Consider the following 22,924-nt stretch of genomic DNA (forward strand, 5'->3'; position numbering starts at 1 on the left):
GTACGTATTCAGGGACAATACAAGGAATCTATTTTGTGTAATATTTTAATGTGTTTAAATAAAATGTAAGTTAACAAAGTATAATACAATGTGCCTCTCTTTTTTCCTGTTTGATTAACAGAATGTATAGTACATGTGTACATTCAACATACTGTGAGTACAAAGAAAAAAACTCCAATAATTTCATCTTAGTAATGTGGATTTAATAAAATAATATTCTTATTTACATAATACTTATTAATACTAATATTATTTATCCAGGATAGTGCCATCCTGTATCTGTAATGATGCTGGTATAACCCCCAGAAACTTCTGTGACTGTATAACTCACCTTATTATCACATTATTTATCACCATTCATTTAATAAAAGTTGTACTGACTCAATCATTATCATATAAACATGATACAAAATCCCCCCCATTAAACAACATCGACTGTACCTCCCCAAAAAAAAAAGAAACAGGTACACGCGTTTCGGACGCGTGACGTCACATTGTGGGCGTTTCACGCGAATGGCGGAAGAGCAGGTGCAACATCCAAACCGAGCAGCAATTGTCACAAACAACCGTTATCAACGCGCAGAGAGAGGGGAACGCGAGCGAGGCTGCAGACGAGGCCCGGAGACACGTTTGCCCGGCAGAGGGACACGACCGTTCGTTTTTTTGCTGTCGGAGAGTCCGGAGGCCGGTCGACATGACTCTGAACCAGAACCAGTCGGAGTCCGGCGGAGTCATCATCAACAACAGTGAAAGGTAGCGGCGGCGGCGGGCTAGCTAGCGGTTACCGTTAACTAGACGGACAAGTTTCACGCTCTCTCCGGGGGGCACACACGTCCTACTCCTTTACAACGAACGCTGCTAACTTACATTGAACCGGGTGCTTTAACGTTATAACGTGACGTCAGCCAGCAGCTCGCGAGCTCGACATGTTAGTTAACACGCAGTGACGTCGAAACGACAGCTAATAGGCTCACTTCACTTCACCGACATGGCAACTTTTAGCTTCGGTTAGCTCGTGTTTCACACGCAACCTCGTAGGATTCAGTCATCACGTTGTGTTCCGACAGCGAAGTGCTTAGCAAAGTGCTTTACGGTGTACAGCACTTACACCGACACCGAACACACGCGTTGTATGCGACGTGAATGGTCAGAGCGCCTTGTTTTTTGTTGATGTATTATTCGGGTTGCGGTTTACGGAACCGGGGTCTCGGACTCGGAGCCCGAACCGTGGCCTTCAACCTGTTCTGTCCTCAACGCGGTGAACCGTGGAGGGCTCCGCACCATCACGTGCATGTTTGCTTGTTTTAAACGTTATATTTAGACACACACGTCGAGGGCACGAGGGCATGTAATCGTTCTGTAACCGTGAGGCAGCGTTCATCGCGATGCACGCCCGTCACCTGTCATGCTCTACTATAAAACGTTTGTTTTTGTTTTGCACGAATTAACATCAGTGACAGGTTCTTCTCGAACATACTGGGGCGCACTGATGAGCCTATTACAGCTCTAGAACCAGTAGTAAGCCTAATCCTGTTACTGTAGTTCTGTTTACTGAAACCAACCGGTGGACCATGTTTAGGAACATGACAGTTGCACAATAACCACGTGATCTCATTTTTGTTTTTAAAAAAGCTATTTAGAGTGAAATATTATGGTAGTGGGGTTTGAGTCATACTGTTTATCAAGTAAAACCCCTTATAAATAATGTAGTTATATATCTTTTTTAATCAATATATATCTATCAAATCGTTCTGTCATGTGATCGTCTGTTTGTGTCCATTTCTGTCACCAGTGTGTTGATGAACTATGATAACGTGGAGCTTGTCTTCTGCGATGCTGACAGTCTGCCTGAAGCCTTCAGAAAGAGCAAGAAGGGCAGCATCTACCTAACTCCGTACAGGGTGAGAGACATGACCCAGATGTCTTATTTGTTATTCAGCCTCGCCAGCGAGTGCACAACAATCTGTAGAACTCTGATGTCTCATACAGAAGTAGGGATCGTGATTTCATCCCAGTGCTCAGGAGATGTTAGCTGCTGTGGTTTTGTCCCAGGTGATCTTTCTGGCTAAAGGGCGGGACGCACTGCAGTCCTTCATGATGCCCTTCTACCTAATAAAGGGCTGTGAGATCAAGCAACCTGTATTGGGAGCCAATTACATCAAGGGTACCGTCAACTCAGAGCCCGGAGGTAGGTGTATGTATGTGTATGTATGTGTGTGTGTGGGTGTGTGCGTTTCACTTTGCTTACACATGGTTGCAGGGTATTCTGTGGCTGTTAGTTTGTTGGGCTCACAGTAACTTCGGGGATTCCTCCTTGTGTTGTTGCTTCCAGGTGGCTGGGAGGGCAGTGCTATGTTCAAGCTCATCTTTGCTGCTGGAGGAGCTATAGAGTTCGGCCAGTACATGCTGCAGGTCGCGGCTCAGGGTATGGTGACAAAGACACATGACCAGCATTGTAGAGTTCTTGCTATAGCGCCGGCGTTTTAACAGCTGATTGGCTCCCATTGTTTCTTCATCGCTTGCACTCTCTTTCTGCTTTGTGTCCTGCAGCCTCAAGAGGTCAACCAGTGACTGCTGGATTTGGTGGATGCCCTTACATGGCCAACGGGGCCTATGCTTACCCTCCTCCCCCTGCTAACGGGATGTACCCTGCTGGACCTCCACCCGGCTACTCCTACCCCAACCCTCCTCCATCAGGTAGGGGGGCGGGGCTATAATCACATCCCGATTATCACCTGGATTTAAAAATCTCCCTCAACTCTTGTGAGAGTTGTCCAGCGTACAACTGGTCTGACCTGCAGCTCTGTGCGTCTGCTATCCAGGTGTATTCTACCCCAACCCTCCAGCGTTTGATGCGTCTGCGACCTACATACCTCCGCCTCCTTATTCTGCTCCCCTAGGCCAGCAGCCCCCACATGACCCTGACCTCCCCTCCTCGGCAGCAGGTGAGGCTCTCTGGCAAACAATCTCTGACTGAGTTGTTGCTCGGTGGTGACAGCTCCAATTCACTCAAGGTGTTAATGCATTATTCAGCCAATGATCTATGAAAAGAAAGCGATGGCTCTGAGGCCGACGTTGGGAATGGATTACCTTTGACTTGTTAAGTGAGTTTTATGTTAAGTATATCAGTGGAACACAGTTAGTTGCATTGAACATATATGATATCTTGATAATATGTCAGTATTAATTCAGTGTGACACTTTATTCTTGAACCTGAAAACAGTCAAATAAAAAACAAAACTGTCAAACACATCTCTTATGGTCTTCATCAGTGTATTGAGTATCAGTTGTGGAAACCCCCATAAACAGTGTAGACCTCCGTTTTGGCTTGTTTGCACATTTAAAGAACTTCAGAAGGAAATGCACCTCACATCGTAACAGGTTTATTAGCTCAATGTGTACATCCCCCACCCTTACATTATACCACCAGGCTTAGTCAGCTCATACATCCCAGGTATTAATGGCAAACCCCTCCTATCTCTCTCTCTCTCTCTCTTTCCCAGCGGAGGCCAAAGCAGCCGAGGCAGCAGCAAGCGCCAGCGGTGCCACACTGCCTCCTACACACGTGTACCTGCCACAGGTAGGTGCCCCTCCATCACTCTGCTACACGTCTGATGTTGCATTGTAGCATTTATCTACCAGAGGAGGAAAGAGTACAGATGCAGGAAGCAGGGGCAAGAACCCAGGACCCAGGACCAGCTTCAGACACAGTCCGGTCCAATGGACCCTATGAGACGTGAAGTCACAAAGACTCCGGGGAAGAAGCAGAGTTAATAAGGTGCAATGGAGAGATGTAAATTCATCCATAAGTAGAGAGAGAAGATGAGATAGGTGCTCAGTGTACCCTAAAACGTCCACCAGCAGCCTGTAAGCTATTTGTTTAGTTATTTAGGTTTTCCTTGAATTTGTTAACTGGCTGCATGTAGCGATTGTTCAATATTAGAGAAGAGCAGGGATTTGTATTAACTTTTTGTTTCCAAGTCTTAAATGTTTTTTTGCATTTTATTTGAAAATATTTCTCTGAATTTGAGCTGAAACAGTTCGTCAAATCATTGAATAACTACTTAGATATACAATTAATCCTATATTGTTTCAAGCAAACAATGTTCTGTTTCCAGTGGGTTTTATGCTTTTCTTTTCTTTTATATGAAACTGTAAACTGAATAACTTTGGGGTTTTGTACTTTTGTATGGGGTCAAATAAGTCTCAATAATTCCAAATGCACACAGAGAGACTTACAAATGCAAACACAGAACAATTTACAAATATGTTTGATTTACAAATGCACACAGAAGGATTTACAAATAAATTAGACTCACAAATGCACGCATTTGCAATTATTGAGACTGATCTGACCCCATACTTTTGGGCAGCTAAAACAATGCATTTGAGCCAGCTCCGCCTGCCAGACCGGACAATGCAGTGGTAACAACCTGTAGCCAGGTAGCCACACCCTGAAGCAGACGTTATGGTCTATTTTACTCTGAACGGGACCATAACTTGCAAAATGAACATCAGGCTGTATGTTGGACTCGACACTAGCGATTGAGACCATAAACTCATGTTTATTAAGGGAATAAATCAAGAGAGAAGTAGAGTAATTTTCTCCCAGAATTTTATACAGTTGAACTTCTTTTTGCAACCAAAGCAGTCGCCCTCTGCTGGCTTATTGGAAAGAATGCAAGTTTAAGGCACTTTAGCATTAGCTTTACTTTTAATGACCCAGTTTCCGCCTGATTAAGAAGAAAGCTACATACTAATATGGATGAGTTGATATCTATTGTAGTGGAGTGATGCAAGGATATTATGGAGCTTTTTTTCTTGTCTTTATTCAAGAGGGTGGTCTTTCAATTTGAGAGTAGGACTCATTAATTTCATGTCCTCACACACAAATAGCTCCCTGCTTCTGCTCAAACCGTATGCACTCAAAGATATCGTTTCTTGCATCGATCTCCTGCGCTCCAGCTTCCGCCCTTCTCCTCACACTATATTATATTAATTCAATTATATATTAAATTATGCAATGCCTGTTAAGAATTTGGTCTATATTTAAAGTCTCTTGTTCTCTTGCTTTCTCCATGCTTCACCGCATTGTTGTAGCATATTAATGAGAAGGAAAAACACATACGAGCGTATGTCTGACAATGTGCGTAATTAATAGGGCTGGATGTAGTTTTTTTTTTACATTCAAAGCTTTGGTTGATGTTTTGGAATGAAGTTATCACCCTAAAAATGGGGGAAATATGATTGTGTTTATTATTTTGGTTGTGTATGTATGTACTGTATATGTATTGAATTCAATTCAGGTTATTTTGTATAGCCCAATATTACAAATTTACCTCAAAGGGATTTACAATCTGTACACATACAACATCCCTGACCTTTGACCTCATATCTGATCAGAACCAGAGGAACCCTCCTCTGTTGTATGCATATATATGTGTGTATGTATGTATGTATGTATGTATGTATGTATGTATGTATGTATGTATGTATGCATGAGGACAGAGTTTTTGAGGGAAACCAGTGCAACATTTGAATGTAAAATTAACGAGTCATGCTCTCAAATTGAAAAGTCAAATGAATGGATTCTCAAGTCGTGGAGCTTTGTATTGGCGTTCTCTGTTTACTGAAGGCTTGTTGAATGAAGGCTGGGGCACGTTCTCAAGCTAAAAGGATGGCGTCCGCTCGACCCAACAGACCTTTTTGGTATATTTGAGCGTCTAGCGGTCGATATACAATCGAAGTGTTTCAAATAGACAGCATTTGTAAAAGGTCTTCTATTAAAGAGCTTTCCAGTAATCGCAGTGTGCGCCAGCTAGTGAACCTTTTTACGAGCACGTGTTGTGCCCCGATGATACGATGCGTGACACGTCCTCTCTTGGCCTTCCTTGGTTTACCGACGCTGCCGTCTGCATGATGAGGTTGATACAATCTTGTAGTGAACTAACATGGGGGACCGGTCTTAAATTTGATTTGCAGTAGATGTAAATACTTTTGATGGATTACTGGACTGTACCTCTCCTCTCTCCACAGGACAAGCCTCCTCCCTACTCTCCTCCAGAAGACAAGAAGAACCAGTAGACCTGCTCCATCTCACCCTCATGGCTCTCTGTCTCTTGTTATCTCTATCCTACTGGATCACCTTGTTTTTCATTCCATTAGCGGACATCAGGAAGGCCAACATGTTCCTTTTCAACATAGATCTCATCTTCCTAATCCCTTCCCACTGATTCCTTGTGGTTTCACCTCGTCATTCCGTTGCCTTCCCACTTCGGCCTAAACCTTTCACATTCCTTTTAATTATTCCTATATTGTAATGGGTTTCATTCTCTTCAGAAGCCCCTTTACTTGATGGAAATAAGAAGTATTGGTCGCTATCTTTAAAGGAAAAACGAGAAGATTGTTCAAGCCAAAGTTATCTGGATTGGTCGACAACAACTTTGTAACCTGACTAGCTATTTTAGCTATTTTAGCGTACAATTGCCTTGCAGGTGTCCCAAGAATCATACCGCCTCCCCCCAAACTTCAGATTCAGCCGAGTTTTGACCCTCACTTATAATTTTTTTTAGGAATCTAATAATGTTAATCACTTTGCTAGTCTATTCAGATGCAAGCTGAATGCACTGTTTTATTTTTCTATTATTTGAGTGTGTACAGGCTTTTAATATGTAGACTTTTAAAAATGAGATATTTTCTCAAAAGCACTAACCTAGAGAAAACAAACTTTTTGTAAAGGCAGCGGACTGCAGTGTGGCCTGGTCTGCTTTGGCGTGTTTTAGTGGACGAGAGGACCACAGAGATTAGAGCAGCGCCGAGCCCCCGCAGTGAGACCCTGATCCTGGATTAGAGCAGAGAGTGAGGGCGAACCAGGGCCTGTAGGGACGGGCTGCCAGAAGGGATTATCTTTACAATGGGCGAGAGCAGAGCAGTTACCCAATGATGTCACTTCCTGTTTTGTCATGCCGCTGAACATTCGAGAAAACAAATGGTTGGACTCGCCGCCAGCCTGCTTCACCTTTCATTCTCCTTATGTGCTTCTCCCCCCCTGACATCGTAGAAACCAACAAGACCATTAGATGATTGTCCTCACCGTTTCTACTTTCTGTTGTGACCTTGACTCTCCAGTTTGAGGTCGGTCTTTGAATCTGATCTGAGCACCTCGGTATGTGAGTCTCTCCTCGTCCTTCCTCTCTAGTCACTTATCTATATACTGTATCTGTGGCACATCCGTGGCTGATATTTTGCACTCTCAGAAGGCCATGCATCGGGCTCCTGTTCGCTCTGTCATGGCTGTGTGTATTATAATAATTATAATAATAATAAAGCTCTGTATTTATTTCAAACTAATTTATTGAATAATTCATGTACAATGGCTCAAGTAAGGAAAACAAAGCATGATCTCAACTGATGCATGTATGCATTGGATTGGATTTTATTAAATGGATCTTGATTCATGAACAAAAACAACTTTCTTTGCCTTTTTATTTCCACACCGAGCATCGCTCGATCACAAATTGATGGGTATTCAATCACTTAAACACAGCATGGTGCATGAGCGTACGTAACGTACACCTATTCTAGAGGTTATGCTTCATGTCATGAGGCTCAAACAGCCCTGGAAATGTGCTTTTCCCTTTCTTAGAAGTTTGTGTTCTTGGACAACTTGTGCAAATCCACAGCAGCTTTCCCAAATACTGATGCATGATGTCCTGAGCCTGGAGTGTCTCAAGGTCACAGCTATTCTCTCAAGTGCTCATCATTTTTTTTCTTCTTTTTTTTTTAAAAAGGCCAAAAGCCCATTTAAAAAAAAATATTTGTACAGTACAGCAGATTCCATCACAACAGTCAGCATTAAAAGGTTGAAAACTGTACAGGCCAATTGCATGTGCATTCATGCTAAAATCCCAAGATGAGAAAAACAGTTATTCCATTTTTCAGTTCTGTAGTCTCAGTAGTAATGTCCAGCCCACGGTTTGGTGGCACCTACGGTGCTCACGGTACAAGGGAGGGGGGGGCAGTGCAGTGCCTAATAAAATGAATTATATTCACTACATCCAGCAGTGACTTATCGTCCCGTACGCACAACATGATCAACTGGCTCATATCCTTCCGTGGGTGAATTCTGCCCAGGAACAAAAGCTGTGGGAGAAAGAAAGAAGAAGAAAAAAAGGCTGTGAAAGGTTTGTGCACCCTTGATCATCTTTAACATTTTAAAAATTCAAGTACAACCAGAATTTCCAGACAGCAAGGGCGATGTATTAAGTTATTATTTGTTATCAACAAATGGCTTCTAACAGCAATGCAAAAAAGGTCTCTGGCTTTTTCTTAGACTGCTCTGACTGTGTGTCTGCCCAGTATAAATGTACAGCTAACCTTAGCTTCAAGACTGGAAACAGCCTTGCTTTGTCCAAACAGGTAACAAGTCACCAACCAGCACCGATTTGAATCCATGGGGTAAAAAAAAACTATGTTTTATGGAATGCTGGGGACTATTTATTTGACTTCCTTTGGTCCCCACTGGTTGCCAGGTAACACGTTAATTAGTGGGCTTTACAGGTGCTGGTATGCAGATTTCATTCCCTTGAGCAGAGCCAGCGTAGCCGTTTTCAGTCTTCATGCTAAGCTAGGCTAACCGGCTGTAGCTTCTTATCGACCTGGTCTTGATCTTCTCGTCCAACTCTCTTTCGAGGTGACCAGTCAGGCACAGTAAAACAGTCAAGTGCAACAAGTCACCCGGTCACCAAATATCCCTCAGGAGTCCAGCAGTCTAAAAGCAACACAAAGGAAGAACTGATTCCACTGTAGGAGACGCCTGTAATAAATGTGTACTGCCTTGCAATACAACCTCAGTTTAGTGTAGTGGAAGTAGTAACAGTCTGACACACTGAGTTGAGGAGTTTGGGCTTTTCCTCCGGGAAAAGCAGACGTCTATCCAAAGATGAGGGTTATTTCATCTTCACTATGAAGTATTGCCATCCTTAAAAAATAACTAATGGTGCGTTCACACCAAAAGCCAAGCGACTTTTCCACTATTTGTGGTTATTCGCGGCCTTCGCGCTAGACACGCCGGAGAGGAGGAGTGGCTTATCTCCATAGAAACAGTTAGCATTTCTGCCATCCACCATGGAAGAAATAACCACGAGTTCTGCTTTGTACACGCCGTGGAAGTCCCACAAAACGTCGGAACATCAAACGCCCTCGTGTTTGGGTTCATAATATTAATATTGCCTTTGTATGTAATCTACTCGCAGCATTAGGCTCTTTAGGACCAGTTCCTTTGCTGTAATTGTGTAACAGGTCGAAGCCAGGTGGACAGTTTGAGGACACGGCCGATTATAATCAGTTCTTCTGCTTCAAACATTATCGGAAGGCAGTCATTGTAAAGAGAAGAAAAAGGAAAAGAAAATAATATAAAACCTAAATGTTTCAGGGGGATCCTCTATGCCGAGTCAGCTAGTGCCTTTGTTTGATAGTGCGTATTATTACCGAGCTCCCTTCTTCCTCTTCTTCTTCACGTTCCCTTTTGTGAGTCCGCTCATGTGGAGCAGAGGGTGACGCTGACCCCCTCGCCGATCCAGCAGGCGGGGAACAGCTCCCGGCTGAAGGCACAGTGGAACGCGTGCAGCCTGGTCTGCCCGTCTCCGTAGTAGGTGAGGGTGCCCGCCTCGTAGTCCAGCAGCATGCCGATGCGGCCGTGCTGCGAGGCTCCGGCCAGAGTCTCCCGCCGGCCGTTGTGCCAGGCGCTGAGCTGATGCTCGTCCAGCTGCAGGCTCCAGGACAGCTCGTTCATACCCACCATGCACCTCTTGCCCTTCTCCTTCCTGGGGATGGTCTCGTAGGTCACCTGATGAGAAGCACAGGGGGAAAGGTGTAAAGGAAGCAGACCCCGGAGGAAAAGTCAGAGGATCACCAAAGTTATTTCTCTGTAATAATGTAATGTTTAATAATGTAATGTGACTTGCTGAAAGAAGAATGCAGCTGTTTCTCAGGCTGTTAGCATGTTGCTTTCTCCACTCCTTGGCACGTTTTAACCCTGTTATTTATTTATTTTCCTCTCCTTTCCCTCAAGAGGTGTTCGCCTCTTGTCAGGCCACAGTTGAAAATAAGAATTTGTTCTTAATCTGTTTCGCCTGGCTAAATAAAGGTTAAATAAAATAAAAAAATAAAATGACCATCAGCAAGTCAAATCTAAACTGTTGGCTCTAGAAAAAGGAGCGACGTCCGCAAACTCAAACATTTTCTATGTCAACTATATGCATGTAGGGATTTTTTTTCACGTTCATACTCGGTGCTCTTCATGTAAACATTCACGGCAGTCCACCTCGGCCGAGCTGTAATTTAAGGATGCACACTTCCTTCAGCACAGCGAAAGAAAATAGGTCCTGCGTGAAACAACGAGGTCTTTGGATTATCTTGATTAATAACCCTAACCCATGATTTCTGGAAAGAGACATTGCTTTTGAGTTTTTCAAATGTATTTTGTTTTCAGCGCCTTGAGCTCCACATGCCGAGTGCCATATAGTCCCATTATGTTATAGAGACGGTGGACATTTATACAGACACACTTGGCAACTCACGCCGAGACAATCTAGATTGATCCGTGGCACTACAGGTAAGAGGGAAGACATTCGATTTTAGGGTGAAGTGTCCCTTTAAGATCACATCGTGATTCCTATTCGCCTTGGCTGGTTTTCCTGAATATTGGAACTTGAATGAACCCCTCTCAGAAGACCAGTGTACATCTGCGACGTGCAACGGTTCTTTACCCCCAGGTAGGCCCAGGGCTTGGACACCTCCAGCTCCCAGTAGTGCTGTCCACGAGTGAAGCCCTGTAAGCAGAGCACCTGCCACGTGTGATCGAAGCGCGCTTCATGGACCGGAACGGGGCGCGGCCCAGAGGTCAGGTGCTCCGCCCTGCGGTCCTCCTGGGAGAGAAACAGGTGCCCGTTGGCCGTGCAGGGGTCAAAGGTCAGAGAGCACCGGTCTATTATGCGGAAGAAAGGAATACAGACATCCACTGTGTTAGCATGCGCTTCTGTGACCTTTGCTCTTACAAATTCCATTTAGAAGAACCAGAGAATCATGTAAATTACTGTCAACAAAGGACTTACAAGCATTGAGGCCCTCCTTCCCACCCGGGTGGCACGGAGCAGCTGGACTGGGAACGACAGCTAGGACCGGCCTCTTATCCTGAGGAGAACCTGGAGACAAGAAAAGCTTGGAACAGAGCAAAGCTTCGGGGAAACTAACTGCTGGCAATTCAAGCTAAACTGCCACTGACGGAGACCCCGAAGGCATATTACCGTCTTCGTCCGGACCCACAGCGGCGCTCACAGCTTTCTCCAGGTCCTCAAACACCAGCTTAGAGACTCTGGACAGGACGTCGGTGACCCCGGTCAGTCGATCTTGAAGGTTCGGCGTGACGTCTGTGGGAATATCTTTGAAACGTGGAACTTCGAGGATCATTGATCTCTGTGAAGAGAGGATGTTCTTTCCTCCTTATTTCTGTATCTCACTGTGCAATATAGTTGTTACATCACAGTCTTTCCGTTTGAGCCAAACGATCGTGTAAAAGGTACAAACCTTGATGAGATCTGTATCAGAGAGGACAAGCACAGCTGCTATCTGTCCCTGGCTCTCTCGGAGTATCCGGGAGCGCTCCTCGAGTTCAGCCAGCCTCGCCTCCGCCTCGGCGACGGCAGCTTCTCTCTGCCCCTCAACAAAGAGCTCTGTAGCCTCCTGCTTCTCAACCAGTATTTTAATCAGGGAGGAGAACTTGACACTGACCCAGGTAGAAGTCTGCTGAAGAGTCACCTGTTGATGGAAAGTGCAGAATCATTCCTCAAGCCTGCTTTGAGGTTAACATGTCCTAGTTATCCCCCACCCCCCTAGCCTTTTTTATTAATCTACAATATCAAGCTTCACCTGCAGCTGTGTCACTTAAGACCTGAACATTTCATATTTTACTTCCAAGCCTTGTGGGCGCGCAAGGAGGATAAGTGGTTTCCCTATTCCCGTTTAAATGTGTGTGAGAGACAGCGTGTGATTAGCTAACGAGAGTTGACACCGCTGGAAAAACATATGATTAAATGTGAAGGTGGGATCACTTTAAAACCCAGCAGGAGTCCGATTAAGTCACCTTCTTGACAGGTTGGGAGGGAGCGCGTTTGTCTGAAGCACAGTGAAGCCTTTTAACTAAGGGAAAAGTTTGTGGTTTTACCTTAGCTTGGACGATATTCTCAACCATGTCCGAAATACTTTTCTGCGTCTCCTCGGTGAGTTTCTCCACCTCCTCCCTCTTCCTTTTCAGCAGCAGCTGAAAAAAAGAACACATGTCAAAGTGAGACCGTACATTTCACACAGTCACAATCACAGTCCCACCACCACCCCTACCCCCCGGCCCCCCTTTGGCACTGGAGTAATGTGGATCGTGTGACAATCTATGTCACAGCACCAATGGTGTCATGGCGTCACTTTACCTCTTGGGCACCCCTTTCCTCCTCCAGCATGACCTTCTCATGGTTCACGCATTCAGAGATGCCGCACTCGCAACACACGGACATCTTGTCATGCCTGCAGTAATAAACCAGAGGTTTTTTATGGCGGTCGCACAGCAGCTTGGTCCCTTCGGCCCCCCTCATGAGCAACTCTGGACAGGAGGGGCCCGCGCTGTTCGCAGCCTCGGTCAGGACCGACATGGACACGTTGCGCTTGAGAACGGGCCGGGTGGCAAACTTCTCATTGCAGATCGGGCACTGGGGTCCGATTTGGGACTTGCTTTTGGTGTCCCAGTGGATGGTGATGCACTTATGACAAAAGGTGTGGCCGCAGGGGATTGTCACCGGGATCATGAAACGGTCCAGGCATATGACGCAGTTCAGAGACTCCATCTCTGAAGACAGAGCAGACATCTCTGTGGAAAAAGGGGGAGAGGAGAAGGAGGAGGTTGGTCAGGATGTGACAGAACTGTATCATATGCACCATGACGGTAATGTAAAGTCACTATTTATTACAGCTGTATTAAGAGGTTAGCATCACATTTTAAGTCTTTTATATAGAACTAGTTTCCCAAAACAAAGAAACAAACCACAAAAAATGAAATAGCACCAATCAGTGCTCGTGGCAGTTGTCAGCAACAGAGCCGCGGTCCAGCCGCGACACTGGGCTCAGTCCAAACAGTGACGTCAACTACGACACATGAACTTAGCCAAGTGGAAGGGAAACACAAGCTAACATCGGCTAACATTAGCCTGGATTCAAGTCAGTTGACGTTAGCTGCTGTAGGACGCCGGGACAAACAATAGCAGTCAACATAGCACAACAGGCTGGTGACTAGACTGTAACGAAGCGCTCACTTTTAAGCCCAACCCGATACGAAACATAAAACGACACAATGTAATGTCTTACCCCTTCAACGGATAAATACATTCGTCTGTGTGAGTGCTGGATATAGTCAGGCGAAGCTTCCTTGATGACGACCAACGCAAAAAACAAAGATGCCTTCAGGTACAGTTGGGAAAATGTATGAATTGCTTATAATTAGAGTCTAACGCCAACTAGATCGTTACTAAAATGTAGTAAACGGAGATACATGTTAGACTACTGTTATTACAGTGCTACCTTTTTTAACAATGACACTCGGCTGCCATTCATTTGTTGATGACATCGCAGATGAATCCTGTTTTGTAACAGTGACTGATGACTATTCCCAAAATGTAACGCTCAGTTTTTCATTCCGAACGATACATGTGTGCTAAAATAATAATAATAATAATAATATATATCATCATAAGTATATATATAATAATAATAATTGTATGTTTAATATGGTATCGTTAGTGTCTGCCAGTAGACGCTCAATCAATAATAGAGAAAACCACGAAAGCTACATTTGCACAAACTCGTTTTGCTCCTCTCGGCCACCGTATCTTCTGGAAAAAAAACATTCCAAGATGGCGCTGCGCGCAGTTTGCGGCGCTGCTCTGCGAACTGGGACAGATTTAGGGGTCAATAATGCCAGGACGTTTGTCTCGACAGGTATTGTAACAGCATTGCAAACTTCCATTGTGTTCACATCCAGGTATTCGTGCCCGGGCTTCATTCAGTGTGTATATGACAGGTTTACATCCGTCACCACACTCTCTTCTTCTTCTTCTTCTGTGTGTGTGTGTGCGTGTGTGTGTGTGTGTGTGTGTGTGCGCGCGCGCGCGTGTGCGTACCCGCCCGCCCCCCCACAGCGTTCCTCTGCAGACAGACCCCACCTTTGGGTCCGATGCCAAACGAAGAGATGATTGACGTCCAAAGCCTGGAGTCAAAGGAGAGGTATCGCAGCTACACTCGTTACTTGAAACAAGCAGAGGAGGCAAAGAACCAACCCGCCTGGTGGAAGACCTACAAGAGCTACGTGGACAGAAGTGACCCCGAGCACGGTGAGACGCGTGAAGGAGGATTCTCCAGTCGTGTGCACGTGTCCTGGCAAAAAACAAACAAACATTGGATTTAAGAATTGTGTTTTGTCCCAATATTAAGCCTTTTTTTGTTGCAGATGCAGAAAAGGTAGACATTGGACTTCCGTACTGTCGACCTGGCAGGACCAAAGAAGCGAGGGAGAGGAGGCAGGTGATGAAGGAGAACAAGAAGAACGTCGAGCTTGAGAGGGCTTGTCGCCTGCGCACTTGTGAGCGGACACACTTCCACCTTCAAGGGAATGCCAAAGTGTTTTTTTAACGGTCAAGTGAATATCCGTTAACTATTTACCCTCTTTACCCCACCAGATAAGATCCCCCTGGATCGAGTGCTGGAAACCTGGGAGAAGAGCAGCAGTGCGTTTCATATAAGGAGACTGGCCGACCACTACGGGGTCTTCAGGGATCTCTTCCCCATGGCATATTTCCTACCTCAGGTCCCACTCCGGATCTACTATAGCCAGGACAACAGTGGTCAAGTGCATTATGGGAATCGGCTAACGCCAACAGAAGTACGTAAAAGTACCGGACGTTTTCCAGTGCCCTAATTTAGCCTTTTGATTCATATTCAAAGGTCAAGGTCACTCGAACTTAAGCCTTCTTCTTTCCCCCATCCCTGTGTTTTGTATGTGTATTTCATTTTATTCACATTTTATGCTGTACCCACCTTTTTTCATATTGCCTTGTCCGTGCTGTACATTTTTCTGTCCAGGCAGCTTCTGTCCCTCAAATCGGCTTTGACGCGGAGGAGGGCTCCCTGTGGACCCTTCTGCTCACATGTCCAGGTCAGCATCAGCTCCCACAGGAGGCCTTTCTGGAACAAGTCAACACGGTGAACTCATGGATTCTCAGCATTTAACGACCAGCGACATTAAAAAAATCTCTATATATATATATCTTTTTCAGATGAGCATCTTCTGGACAATGAGGCAGAATATGTCCACTGGCTAGTGTGAGTACTTAATGTCAACTGTGCTTTAATTTGTGCGGCACAAGTTTCAGGCCGATTCAAAGTTGAGATTAGATCATTTATATCAATGTAACCTTTTTTTCAATTTACACCTCATTGTGGCTTTCAGTTAAAATAAAAGTCCCCCTCCACTTAAACATATTGTATATTCTCACTTCACTCCGGTATTTGAGCTTCACTGTGCAGAGCGATCTAAGTGCAGAAGTTCTAAACTAGAAGGTCGTTTTACAGTCGTTCCCCGCGCTCACCTTCCACCTCCGTTTAACATGCGGACGGGAAAGTGGGATTCTGTGACATCACAGCTAGTTTGGAGCCATTTGTGGTCCAGTATGCAACTGGTGGTGTGATCAGAGTGACGTGGAGACTTGAAACCGCTGGTGCGCAGGCGCCAAGAGTGGACTTTTCAGGGAGTCAGGAGACATCTTGGGTCCAGCATTGAAATGTCAACAACAGTTGCATATTAATTGATTTAAAACAAATGAATAAATTCTTGGGAGTACATTCAATTTAAAGAATTTCCCACCGGTCCAACCTCACACGACCTGTGTTTCTGTAGAGGGAACATACCGGGCGGAGCAGTGCAGGCCGGGGAAGAGTTGTGTCACTACCTGCCCCCCTTCCCTGCCAGAGGAACGGGCTTCCACCGCTACATTTATGTCCTCTTCAAGCAAGAGGGGCCCATCAACTTCCAGGAGGATGTCAGGCCGTCGCCATGGTGAGCAACATGAACATGCTTGTGCACTCATTTACACTTTTCTAGTCATCCAAATATCTACCGTAACAAAAAAAAAACTTCATCCACAAAATGTGTGTCAATCACTTTTATCCCGCAAGCCTCCACGGAAGAACGAAGGATCAAAGATCAGCTGCGTTGAACAACAGCAAAACGTCCACACAATAATAATATATTAGAATCTCAAGTCTCATTTCTTCATGCTTGCATATAGTTGCATAAATATACGTAATGTTTTGCTGTTGTACTTCAAGTCATCAGGAATTGGAGGCATGGATGGAAAAAAAACAAGTTTTCCTCGGTTACGTATTTGATACACAAATGGTTATTTTGTGGGTTAAGTATTGCTTTAATACACTTTGCTGTAGCCATTCTCTGGTGGATCGCTCTTTCAAGACGACGGATTTCTACAGAAAGCACCAGGACAACATGACACCTGCAGGTTTGGCCTTCTTCCAGTGCCAGTGGGACGAGTCTGTCACCGAAACCTTTCACACCACACTAGGTAATGTGTGTGTGTGTGTGTGTGTGTGTCTGTCTGTGTCTGTCTGTGTGACCGACCATAAAGCCTGTGTTTCTTCTCCCCATAGACATGAGGGAGCCAGTGTTTGAGTTCATCCGGCCTCCAGTGTACCACCCTCCACAGGTCAAATACCCTCATCGACAGCCCCTTCGCTACATGGACAGATACCGGGATGGCAAGGAGCACAGCTATGGAATATATTGACAAGTTGATGAAACGCATTTCCTTGCAAATGTCACGTTTGGCATATTTATGTGAAAAATACATTTTTAAAAATGTTTCCCAACTGTGCTGAGTTTGAATTATTTTAAAAGCTGCCAAATATGTTTTTAGTCCTCTTGGTCTGTTTTTTAGTTGGAAACTGAAAATGGATGGATGGATGGATAGGAAAACTCCACATATTTATAGGTCTTTTTAAATTGAAGGATAAAAATCCGAAAAGGACAGAAAAACACAGACATAAATTGAACATCAATCATCATCTTCCATATTGAACCTGCTATAACAATTGTATTTATATCATCCCTTACCACTATTTTATTTTCAATTCATCCTGGCTAAAACAAATTGCAGAACAGAAAACCCCCTATTATGTCCTTCAAGACCATTAAATCATAATAAACAAAATATTGCTGACTCATTCCTTCACAGAGTCACTTGGGTCCCAAGGTTGCAAAGCCTCTTCGTATGGTTTCGGCATCGTCCTCGACAATAAAATTCATAAAAGGGTTCCAGACGGGAAAAAAACTGTTCATGTCTCCTTGGAGAACATGTGTACGTCTTTCCAATGGCAGGAGCTGTAGGACACTGAGGATTCTCCTATGTCTGTTTAATACAGGTGAGGCAGTGTGTAGGCCTAGGATACATGAGAGAGGATTGAGCTCAATAGGACATTTTATTATGGACGATATTTGCTTCCCAATTTCAACCCAAAATGTATTATTTTCCGGACAGAGCCAGATTAAGTGCACATAATTGCCAACATGCTGCTTACACCTTAAACATACACCAGAACAGTCTTTGTCATATTTGCTCCTACTATATGGGGTAGTTTGTAATTTATGTATAAACTTTGTAACTACTACATATTCTTTTGCTATTTAACATGATTGTTTGCCATTGGTGATCGGTAATTGTAGTTTTAAGATCCCGTTCCCATGATTGTCTGCTGCTGTGAGTGCTTAACTTACTTAAGGAGAGCAGTTTGTAATAAATATAGCTTGTTTTTTTTCTCTTCAGCTGGCAGACTTGGTGAATCAATGATTCAATCAGCTCTGGTCCATGACCTTCTTTGTATTGGGGTACAGAGTTTAAGAAACTACGAATTTGTAAAAATCGGGAAAAACTGTGTTTTGGGTAGCCCATACTCATCCTGAAGCTGATTAAAAGACTTTATGGTACCACTTTCATAGAGGTCGTTTATCACCTGGATCCCATGTGTGTTCCATTCTTTAAAACCAGGGTCAATACAGGAAGGAATACAATTGGGGTTATTAACGATCGGTGCATAAAACCAGGACTGGAGTCATGTGATGCCGTCTGTTAGAGGCCAGGGCTGGAGTCATGTGATGCCGTCTGTTAGAGGCCAGGACTGGAGTCATGTGATGCCGTCTGTTAGAGGCCAGGACTGGAGTCATGTGATGCCGTCTGTTAGAACCAGTCAGAAGCCGAGCTGCTGCATTCTGGACTAGTTGGAGGCGGGAGATGGATTTTTGATTTATGCCGGAAAGGAGGGAGTTACAGTAGTCGAGTCGAGAGAAAATGAGCGCATGAATGACTTTTTCCAGATCTGAGCGTGACAATATGGGTTTGATTTTTGAGATTATTCTTAATTGAAAGAAGCAGGACTGGACAGTGTTTTTGATCTGTGATTCAAAATGTAATTGAAAGTCAAACATTACACCCACATTTCTGGCAACAGGTTTTAAATAAGCAGCCAGAGGACCAAGTTGACTCTTGATGAGACCGGTGTTATTGTTTGGGGAACTGAATAATATGACTTCTGATTTGGAGTTATTGAGCTGAAGAAAATGTTGACCCATCCAGCAGTTAACGTCAGAGAGACAATCTAAGACAGCAGCCAGGCTCTCTGGGTCACCAGGTCTCAGCGGAAGGTATATCTGTGTGTCGTCTGCATAGCAATGAAAAGATACGTTGTGTCGCTGGAGGATTTGGCCGAGTGGAAGCATGTAGATAGAAAATAAAAGTGGACCTAAAATTGAACCTTGTGGTACACCACCGGTAATGTGAGTGGAAGACGAGTGATTACCTATGGTGACTGAGTACGATCTTTCTAAAAGGTAAGAATAAAACCAGCCAAGTGCAGTGTCCTTGATGCCAACCCAGGTTTTGAGGCCATCGATTAAAATGGCGTGATCTACAGTATCAAAAGCTGCACTAAGGTCTAAAAGAATTAAAACGGCGCTCTCCAGTTACCTTGAGAAGGACAGTTTCTGTGCTATGAAGTGCTCTAAAACCTGATTGAAATTTCTCAAATATATTATTATGATTCATAAAAGCTAGGAGTTGTGTTGAAACCACTTTTTCTAAAACTTTTGATAAAAATGGAAGTTTTGAAATTGGCCTAAAATCGGAAACAACAGAAGGATCAAGCTTAGGTTTCTTTAAAAGAGGTTGTACGATTGCATGTTTAAAAATCGATGGGAAAGTACCACTTGCTAAGGAGCTATTTATAATTAATAAAATACTGGGCCCTACAGTGCCAATAACCTCTTTGAGAAATTTAGTAGGAATAAAATCAAGGCTGCATGTTGCTGATTTCATGTGTGATATAAGTTGGGATAAAAAGGGCAATGATACAGGCTGAAAATGACTAAAATAGTTTTGAATGTCCCTACTGGTATGTAAAACTTGGGTTGGGGGGGTAATTTGTTGTCTTATTTCATTTACCTTATTATTAAAATAATGTAGGTCATGGTAGGGCAGTTGATTTACCCACATTGATTTTATAGCCGGAGAATCTACCAAATTCACAGATTATTTCGAGCACAGAGGGAATTAATTGTTTAGGGTTATCGAGAAATAGCAATATATCATCTGCATACAATGAAATAATATGCTCCATGTTCCCACTGTTACCTTTAACATGTGGGTGTATTCTAATAGCCTCGGCCAGAGGTTCAATGACAGTTGTAAACAGAAGTGGGGACAACCTTGACGAGTGCCACGCCCAAGGATGAACGGGGGTGAAGTGAGACCGTTTGCCATAACCATTGCTTGTGGAGAGGTGTACAGTAGTTTTACCCAATTTATAAATGTATCGCCCGGGGAATAATTTTCCAAAACGTTGAACATGTATTTCCATTCGATTCGATCGAACGCTTTCTCAGCATCCAAGGAGACTACCATAGATTCTAGAGGATTATTTTTGGAATGTTGAATGACCCCCAATAAGCGCCTCACATTAGTATAAGAGTGACGATCTTGCACAAATCCTGTTTGATCATGCCCGATGACTGTGGGGAGGATAGGGTTGAGTCTTTTAGCTAAGAGCTTGGCTAATATTTTGTTTTCCACGCATTGCAAACTAATTGGTCTATATGAAGAAGGTTCCTGTATCTCTGCAAATGCAATTGGCTTATTTAAAGCCTGTTGTTGTTACTCATTAGCTTGTGGTAGATTTAAATATTCCAAGTAGCCGTTTATTTGAGAGTCACTTTTATGTATTTCTGGTATATAATAATTTATAGTAATTGGTAAATATGGCATTAATCTCCTCAGACTTAAAACAACGTATTCCCTTCGAGTCTTTAAGACATGAGACCGAATTATGGCTATTTTGATTACTTAAAAGTTTTGAAAGTAAGTTACCTGGTTTGTTACCATATTCATACAGCTTTTGCTTTTTAGAAAATAATACTTTCTCGACTTGTTGGGATATTAAAGTATTAAGAGCAGCCCTTACAACAATAATTTTTTCATAGTTTTCTTTAGTTTGCGATTCTGTTCACAACTTTGTAATTCTGCTTGGTTTTTCTGTTCAAATATAAATGTATTTTTCTTTCGACTACAAAATGAAATAATTAACCCCCTAAAAAATGATTTCTAAACATTTCCTGTTATTGGAATACCAGATTTAGATGAGTGTGTACTTGGATAGTGATACTCAAAAGTGAGGCCAACATGCCTGCTCCTCTATACACATTTGAAAGCCCAAAACATACCACGTTTTCAATAGTATTGCATTGTTTTAAATTGATTTAAAAAAGACTACTATAACCTAAGATTGATTCTCTGGTGCTGTCTGCACTGACAATTATAGAGGTCAAAGATTAACCATCGTGTCAATATAAATCTAAAGAGCGAGCCAATTAGAGCTGATGAGCAACAGCTGGGACACCTGCTCATTGGGCTTATTAAGCTGCGATGTGGCACAGGCAACATTTTCTGTTGTTGACTGAAGCCATGGCAGCTTTTTGGGCCTTGTCTTTCTGTGCGCTGACTGTCTGGCTAACCAAAGGTATTTCTATTCATTCTTTCTGAAGCGTGTATCAAAATACTGGTTGTGTAGTACAGCAAATGTTGGGGAGGGTAATTAGTAATTACTCAATTCCTGAATTTAGGCTCTTGTTTGCCTGATGGTGGCACAAATGAAAGAAGCAATGCCCTGCTGAGGAGACAGAGAGGTAAGAATATTAGTGATGTTTCCTGAGCTTGTTCCGACACTAACCTTCTTTTCTACTATAGAGCTGTCTCCCAATGAGATCTCCATAAAGAAGGATCTTGCACGTCTCCAATCGGATGATTCCACGTTGCTGCAAGCTTATAAAGAAGGTAAGCACTTTCTGTTTAATCCTACTGGATTTCAAAAGACTGTTTAAGCGACCTAAAATAAAGTAGTTTTACTAAAACACAACAAATGATGAACTCTTACTGGGTCCGATACTGTACATTATGTCTTTGGGGCTAAATTAAGTCTGAAAGCAGTCACATGAGTTTTAGCTTGAAGCCTTTTAACAAAGCGTTCAAAGTCTAGAGTTGTACATCTTTCTCTTCAATTTTGATTGTTCATTAATCTAATGTCTTTATTTAGTGCAACTGGAAACCAATGAAGTGGAAGTTGAGGCATTAATTTTCTACCTGAAAGGAAGCAAAGTTGACAGCAGCATGGTCACGGCATCTGACAGCCTCCCCGGTGGCAGCATCGGTGCAGGTGGCAATGTGACGGCCTCTGACGGCCTGCCCGGTGGCAGCAAAGGTACCGGGAGCAACGTCACGGCCTCCGACAGCCTGCCCGGTGGCGGCAAAGGTACCGGGAGCAACGTCACGGCCTCCGACAGCCTCCCCAGTGGCAGCAAAGGTGTCAACGTGACAGCGTCCGACAGCCTCCCCAGTAGCAGCAAAGGTGCTGGTAGCAATGTGACGGCCTCCGACAGCCTGCCTGGTGCCGGCAAAGGTACCGGGAGCAACGTCACGGCCTCCGACAGCCTGCCCGGTGGCGGCAAAGGTACCGGCAGCAACGTCACGGCCTCCGACAGCCTCCCCGGGGGCAGCAAAGGTGGCAACGTGACAGCGTCCGACAGCCTCCCCAGTAGCAGCAAAGGTGCTGGTAGCAATGTGACGGCCTCCGACAGCCTGCCCGCTGCCGGCAAAGGTACCGGCAGCAACGTCACGGCCTCCGACAGCCTCCCCGGTGGCAGCAAAGGTGCCGGCGGCAACGTCACTGCCTCCGACAGCCTCCCCGGTAGCAGCAAAGGCAGCAAAGGTGCCGGCAGCAACATGACGGCCTCCGACATCCTCCCCGGTGGCAGCAAAGGTGGCAACGTGACGGCGTCCGACAGCCTCCCCGGTGGCAGCAAAGGTACCGGCAGCAACGTCACTGTCTCCGACAGCCTGCCCAGTGGCGGCAAAGGTACCGGCAGCAACGCCACGGCCTCCGACAGCCTGCCCGGTGGCGGCAAAGGTACCGGCAGCAACATCACGGCCTCCGACAGCCTGCCCGGTGGCGGCAAAGGTACCGGCAGCAACGTCACGGCCTCCGACAAATGGTACTAATGGGTGTGATGGACCATACGTTTTTATGTTCCTACTTCTTGGCTTTAAATAAAACATTTTACCGATATTGTTGTTTCCTTATTTCACCTTTGGGAGAGGGAAATGACCACATTTATCCTGGGATTTGCCGCTTTAGAGTTTTTATTTTGCACCAAAAGATCGTTTTTAGATGCGATCTGTAGGCTCCTTGTAGTTTACAGACCTCGTTCGGATTT

The 22,924-nt window shown here is 44.4% G+C and overlaps 3 protein-coding genes across 6 annotated transcripts; 2 read left to right on the plus strand and 1 right to left on the minus strand.

Moving 5' to 3' along the window:
• Positions 1–504: 504 nt before the first annotated feature.
• LOC117748465 (WW domain-binding protein 2-like) lies at positions 505–7,459 on the plus strand. 2 transcript variants are annotated; one of them, XM_034558242.1, is made up of 8 exons: positions 505–753; positions 1,793–1,901; positions 2,053–2,188; positions 2,333–2,425; positions 2,551–2,697; positions 2,823–2,945; positions 3,504–3,580; positions 6,037–7,459. In XM_034558242.1, exons 1-8 carry the CDS (start codon positions 695–697, stop codon positions 6,082–6,084), a joined length of 792 nt encoding a protein of 263 aa, XP_034414133.1. In that variant the 5' UTR covers positions 505–694; the 3' UTR covers positions 6,085–7,459. The 2 variants fall into 2 exon arrangements, with proteins under 2 accessions (XP_034414133.1, XP_034414134.1); XM_034558243.1 differs by lacking the exon at positions 505–753 and adding an exon at positions 812–1,146.
• Positions 7,404–13,730, minus strand: LOC117748462 (tripartite motif-containing protein 65-like). Of its 2 annotated transcripts, XM_034558239.1 has the most exons (9): positions 13,411–13,730; positions 12,483–12,916; positions 12,224–12,319; positions 11,587–11,817; positions 11,307–11,475; positions 11,115–11,204; positions 10,770–10,987; positions 9,490–9,847; positions 7,404–8,142 (listed from the first exon to the last, which is right to left on the minus strand). In XM_034558239.1, the coding sequence occupies exons 2-8, from the start codon at positions 12,912–12,914 to the stop codon at positions 9,539–9,541; spliced, it is 1,545 nt and encodes a 514-aa protein (XP_034414130.1). In that variant the 5' UTR covers positions 12,915–12,916; positions 13,411–13,730; the 3' UTR covers positions 7,404–8,142; positions 9,490–9,538. The 2 variants fall into 2 exon arrangements, with proteins under 2 accessions (XP_034414130.1, XP_034414129.1); XM_034558238.1 differs by having other exon boundaries at positions 7,404–9,847; positions 13,411–13,700.
• On the plus strand, positions 13,188–17,334 carry LOC117748464 (39S ribosomal protein L38, mitochondrial-like). Of its 2 annotated transcripts, none has more exons than XM_034558241.1 (9): positions 13,188–13,509; positions 14,241–14,432; positions 14,549–14,680; positions 14,778–14,980; positions 15,181–15,253; positions 15,375–15,420; positions 15,995–16,153; positions 16,540–16,676; positions 16,762–17,334. In XM_034558241.1, the coding sequence occupies exons 1-9, from the start codon at positions 13,500–13,502 to the stop codon at positions 16,896–16,898; spliced, it is 1,089 nt and encodes a 362-aa protein (XP_034414132.1). In that variant the 5' UTR covers positions 13,188–13,499; the 3' UTR covers positions 16,899–17,334. The 2 variants fall into 2 exon arrangements, with proteins under 2 accessions (XP_034414132.1, XP_034414131.1); XM_034558240.1 differs by lacking the exon at positions 13,188–13,509 and adding an exon at positions 13,818–14,040.
• Positions 17,335–22,924: the final 5,590 nt, after the last annotated feature.

Source organism: Cyclopterus lumpus, chromosome 19 (assembly GCF_009769545.1).
Source record: "Cyclopterus lumpus isolate fCycLum1 chromosome 19, fCycLum1.pri, whole genome shotgun sequence".
Lineage (NCBI taxonomy): Eukaryota > Metazoa > Chordata > Actinopteri > Perciformes > Cyclopteridae > Cyclopterus > Cyclopterus lumpus.

Excerpts from the sequence above, each read along its gene's own strand:
- LOC117748465 (XM_034558242.1), top strand. The coding sequence starts at position 695 with ATGACTCTGAACCAGAACCAGTCGGAGTCCGGCGGAGTCATCATCAAC. Across the intron at positions 2,698-2,822 it reads CCCCAACCCTCCTCCATCAG|GTGTATTCTACCCCAACCCT; the intron begins GTAGGGGGGCGG and ends TCTGCTATCCAG. Across the intron at positions 2,946-3,503 it reads CCTCCCCTCCTCGGCAGCAG|CGGAGGCCAAAGCAGCCGAG; the intron begins GTGAGGCTCTCT and ends TCTCTTTCCCAG.
- LOC117748462 (XM_034558239.1), bottom strand. The coding sequence starts at position 12,914 with ATGTCTGCTCTGTCTTCAGAGATGGAGTCTCTGAACTGCGTCATATGC. Across the intron at positions 11,476-11,586 it reads CTGATACAGATCTCATCAAG|AGATCAATGATCCTCGAAGT; the intron begins GTTTGTACCTTT and ends CTCTCTTCACAG. Across the intron at positions 9,848-10,769 it reads AGCCCTGGGCCTACCTGGGG|GTGACCTACGAGACCATCCC; the intron begins GTAAAGAACCGT and ends GCTTCTCATCAG.
- LOC117748464 (XM_034558240.1), top strand. The coding sequence starts at position 13,821 with ATGTTTAATATGGTATCGTTAGTGTCTGCCAGTAGACGCTCAATCAAT. Across the intron at positions 14,681-14,777 it reads GGCTTGTCGCCTGCGCACTT|ATAAGATCCCCCTGGATCGA; the intron begins GTGAGCGGACAC and ends TTACCCCACCAG. Across the intron at positions 16,677-16,761 it reads AACCTTTCACACCACACTAG|ACATGAGGGAGCCAGTGTTT; the intron begins GTAATGTGTGTG and ends TTCTCCCCATAG.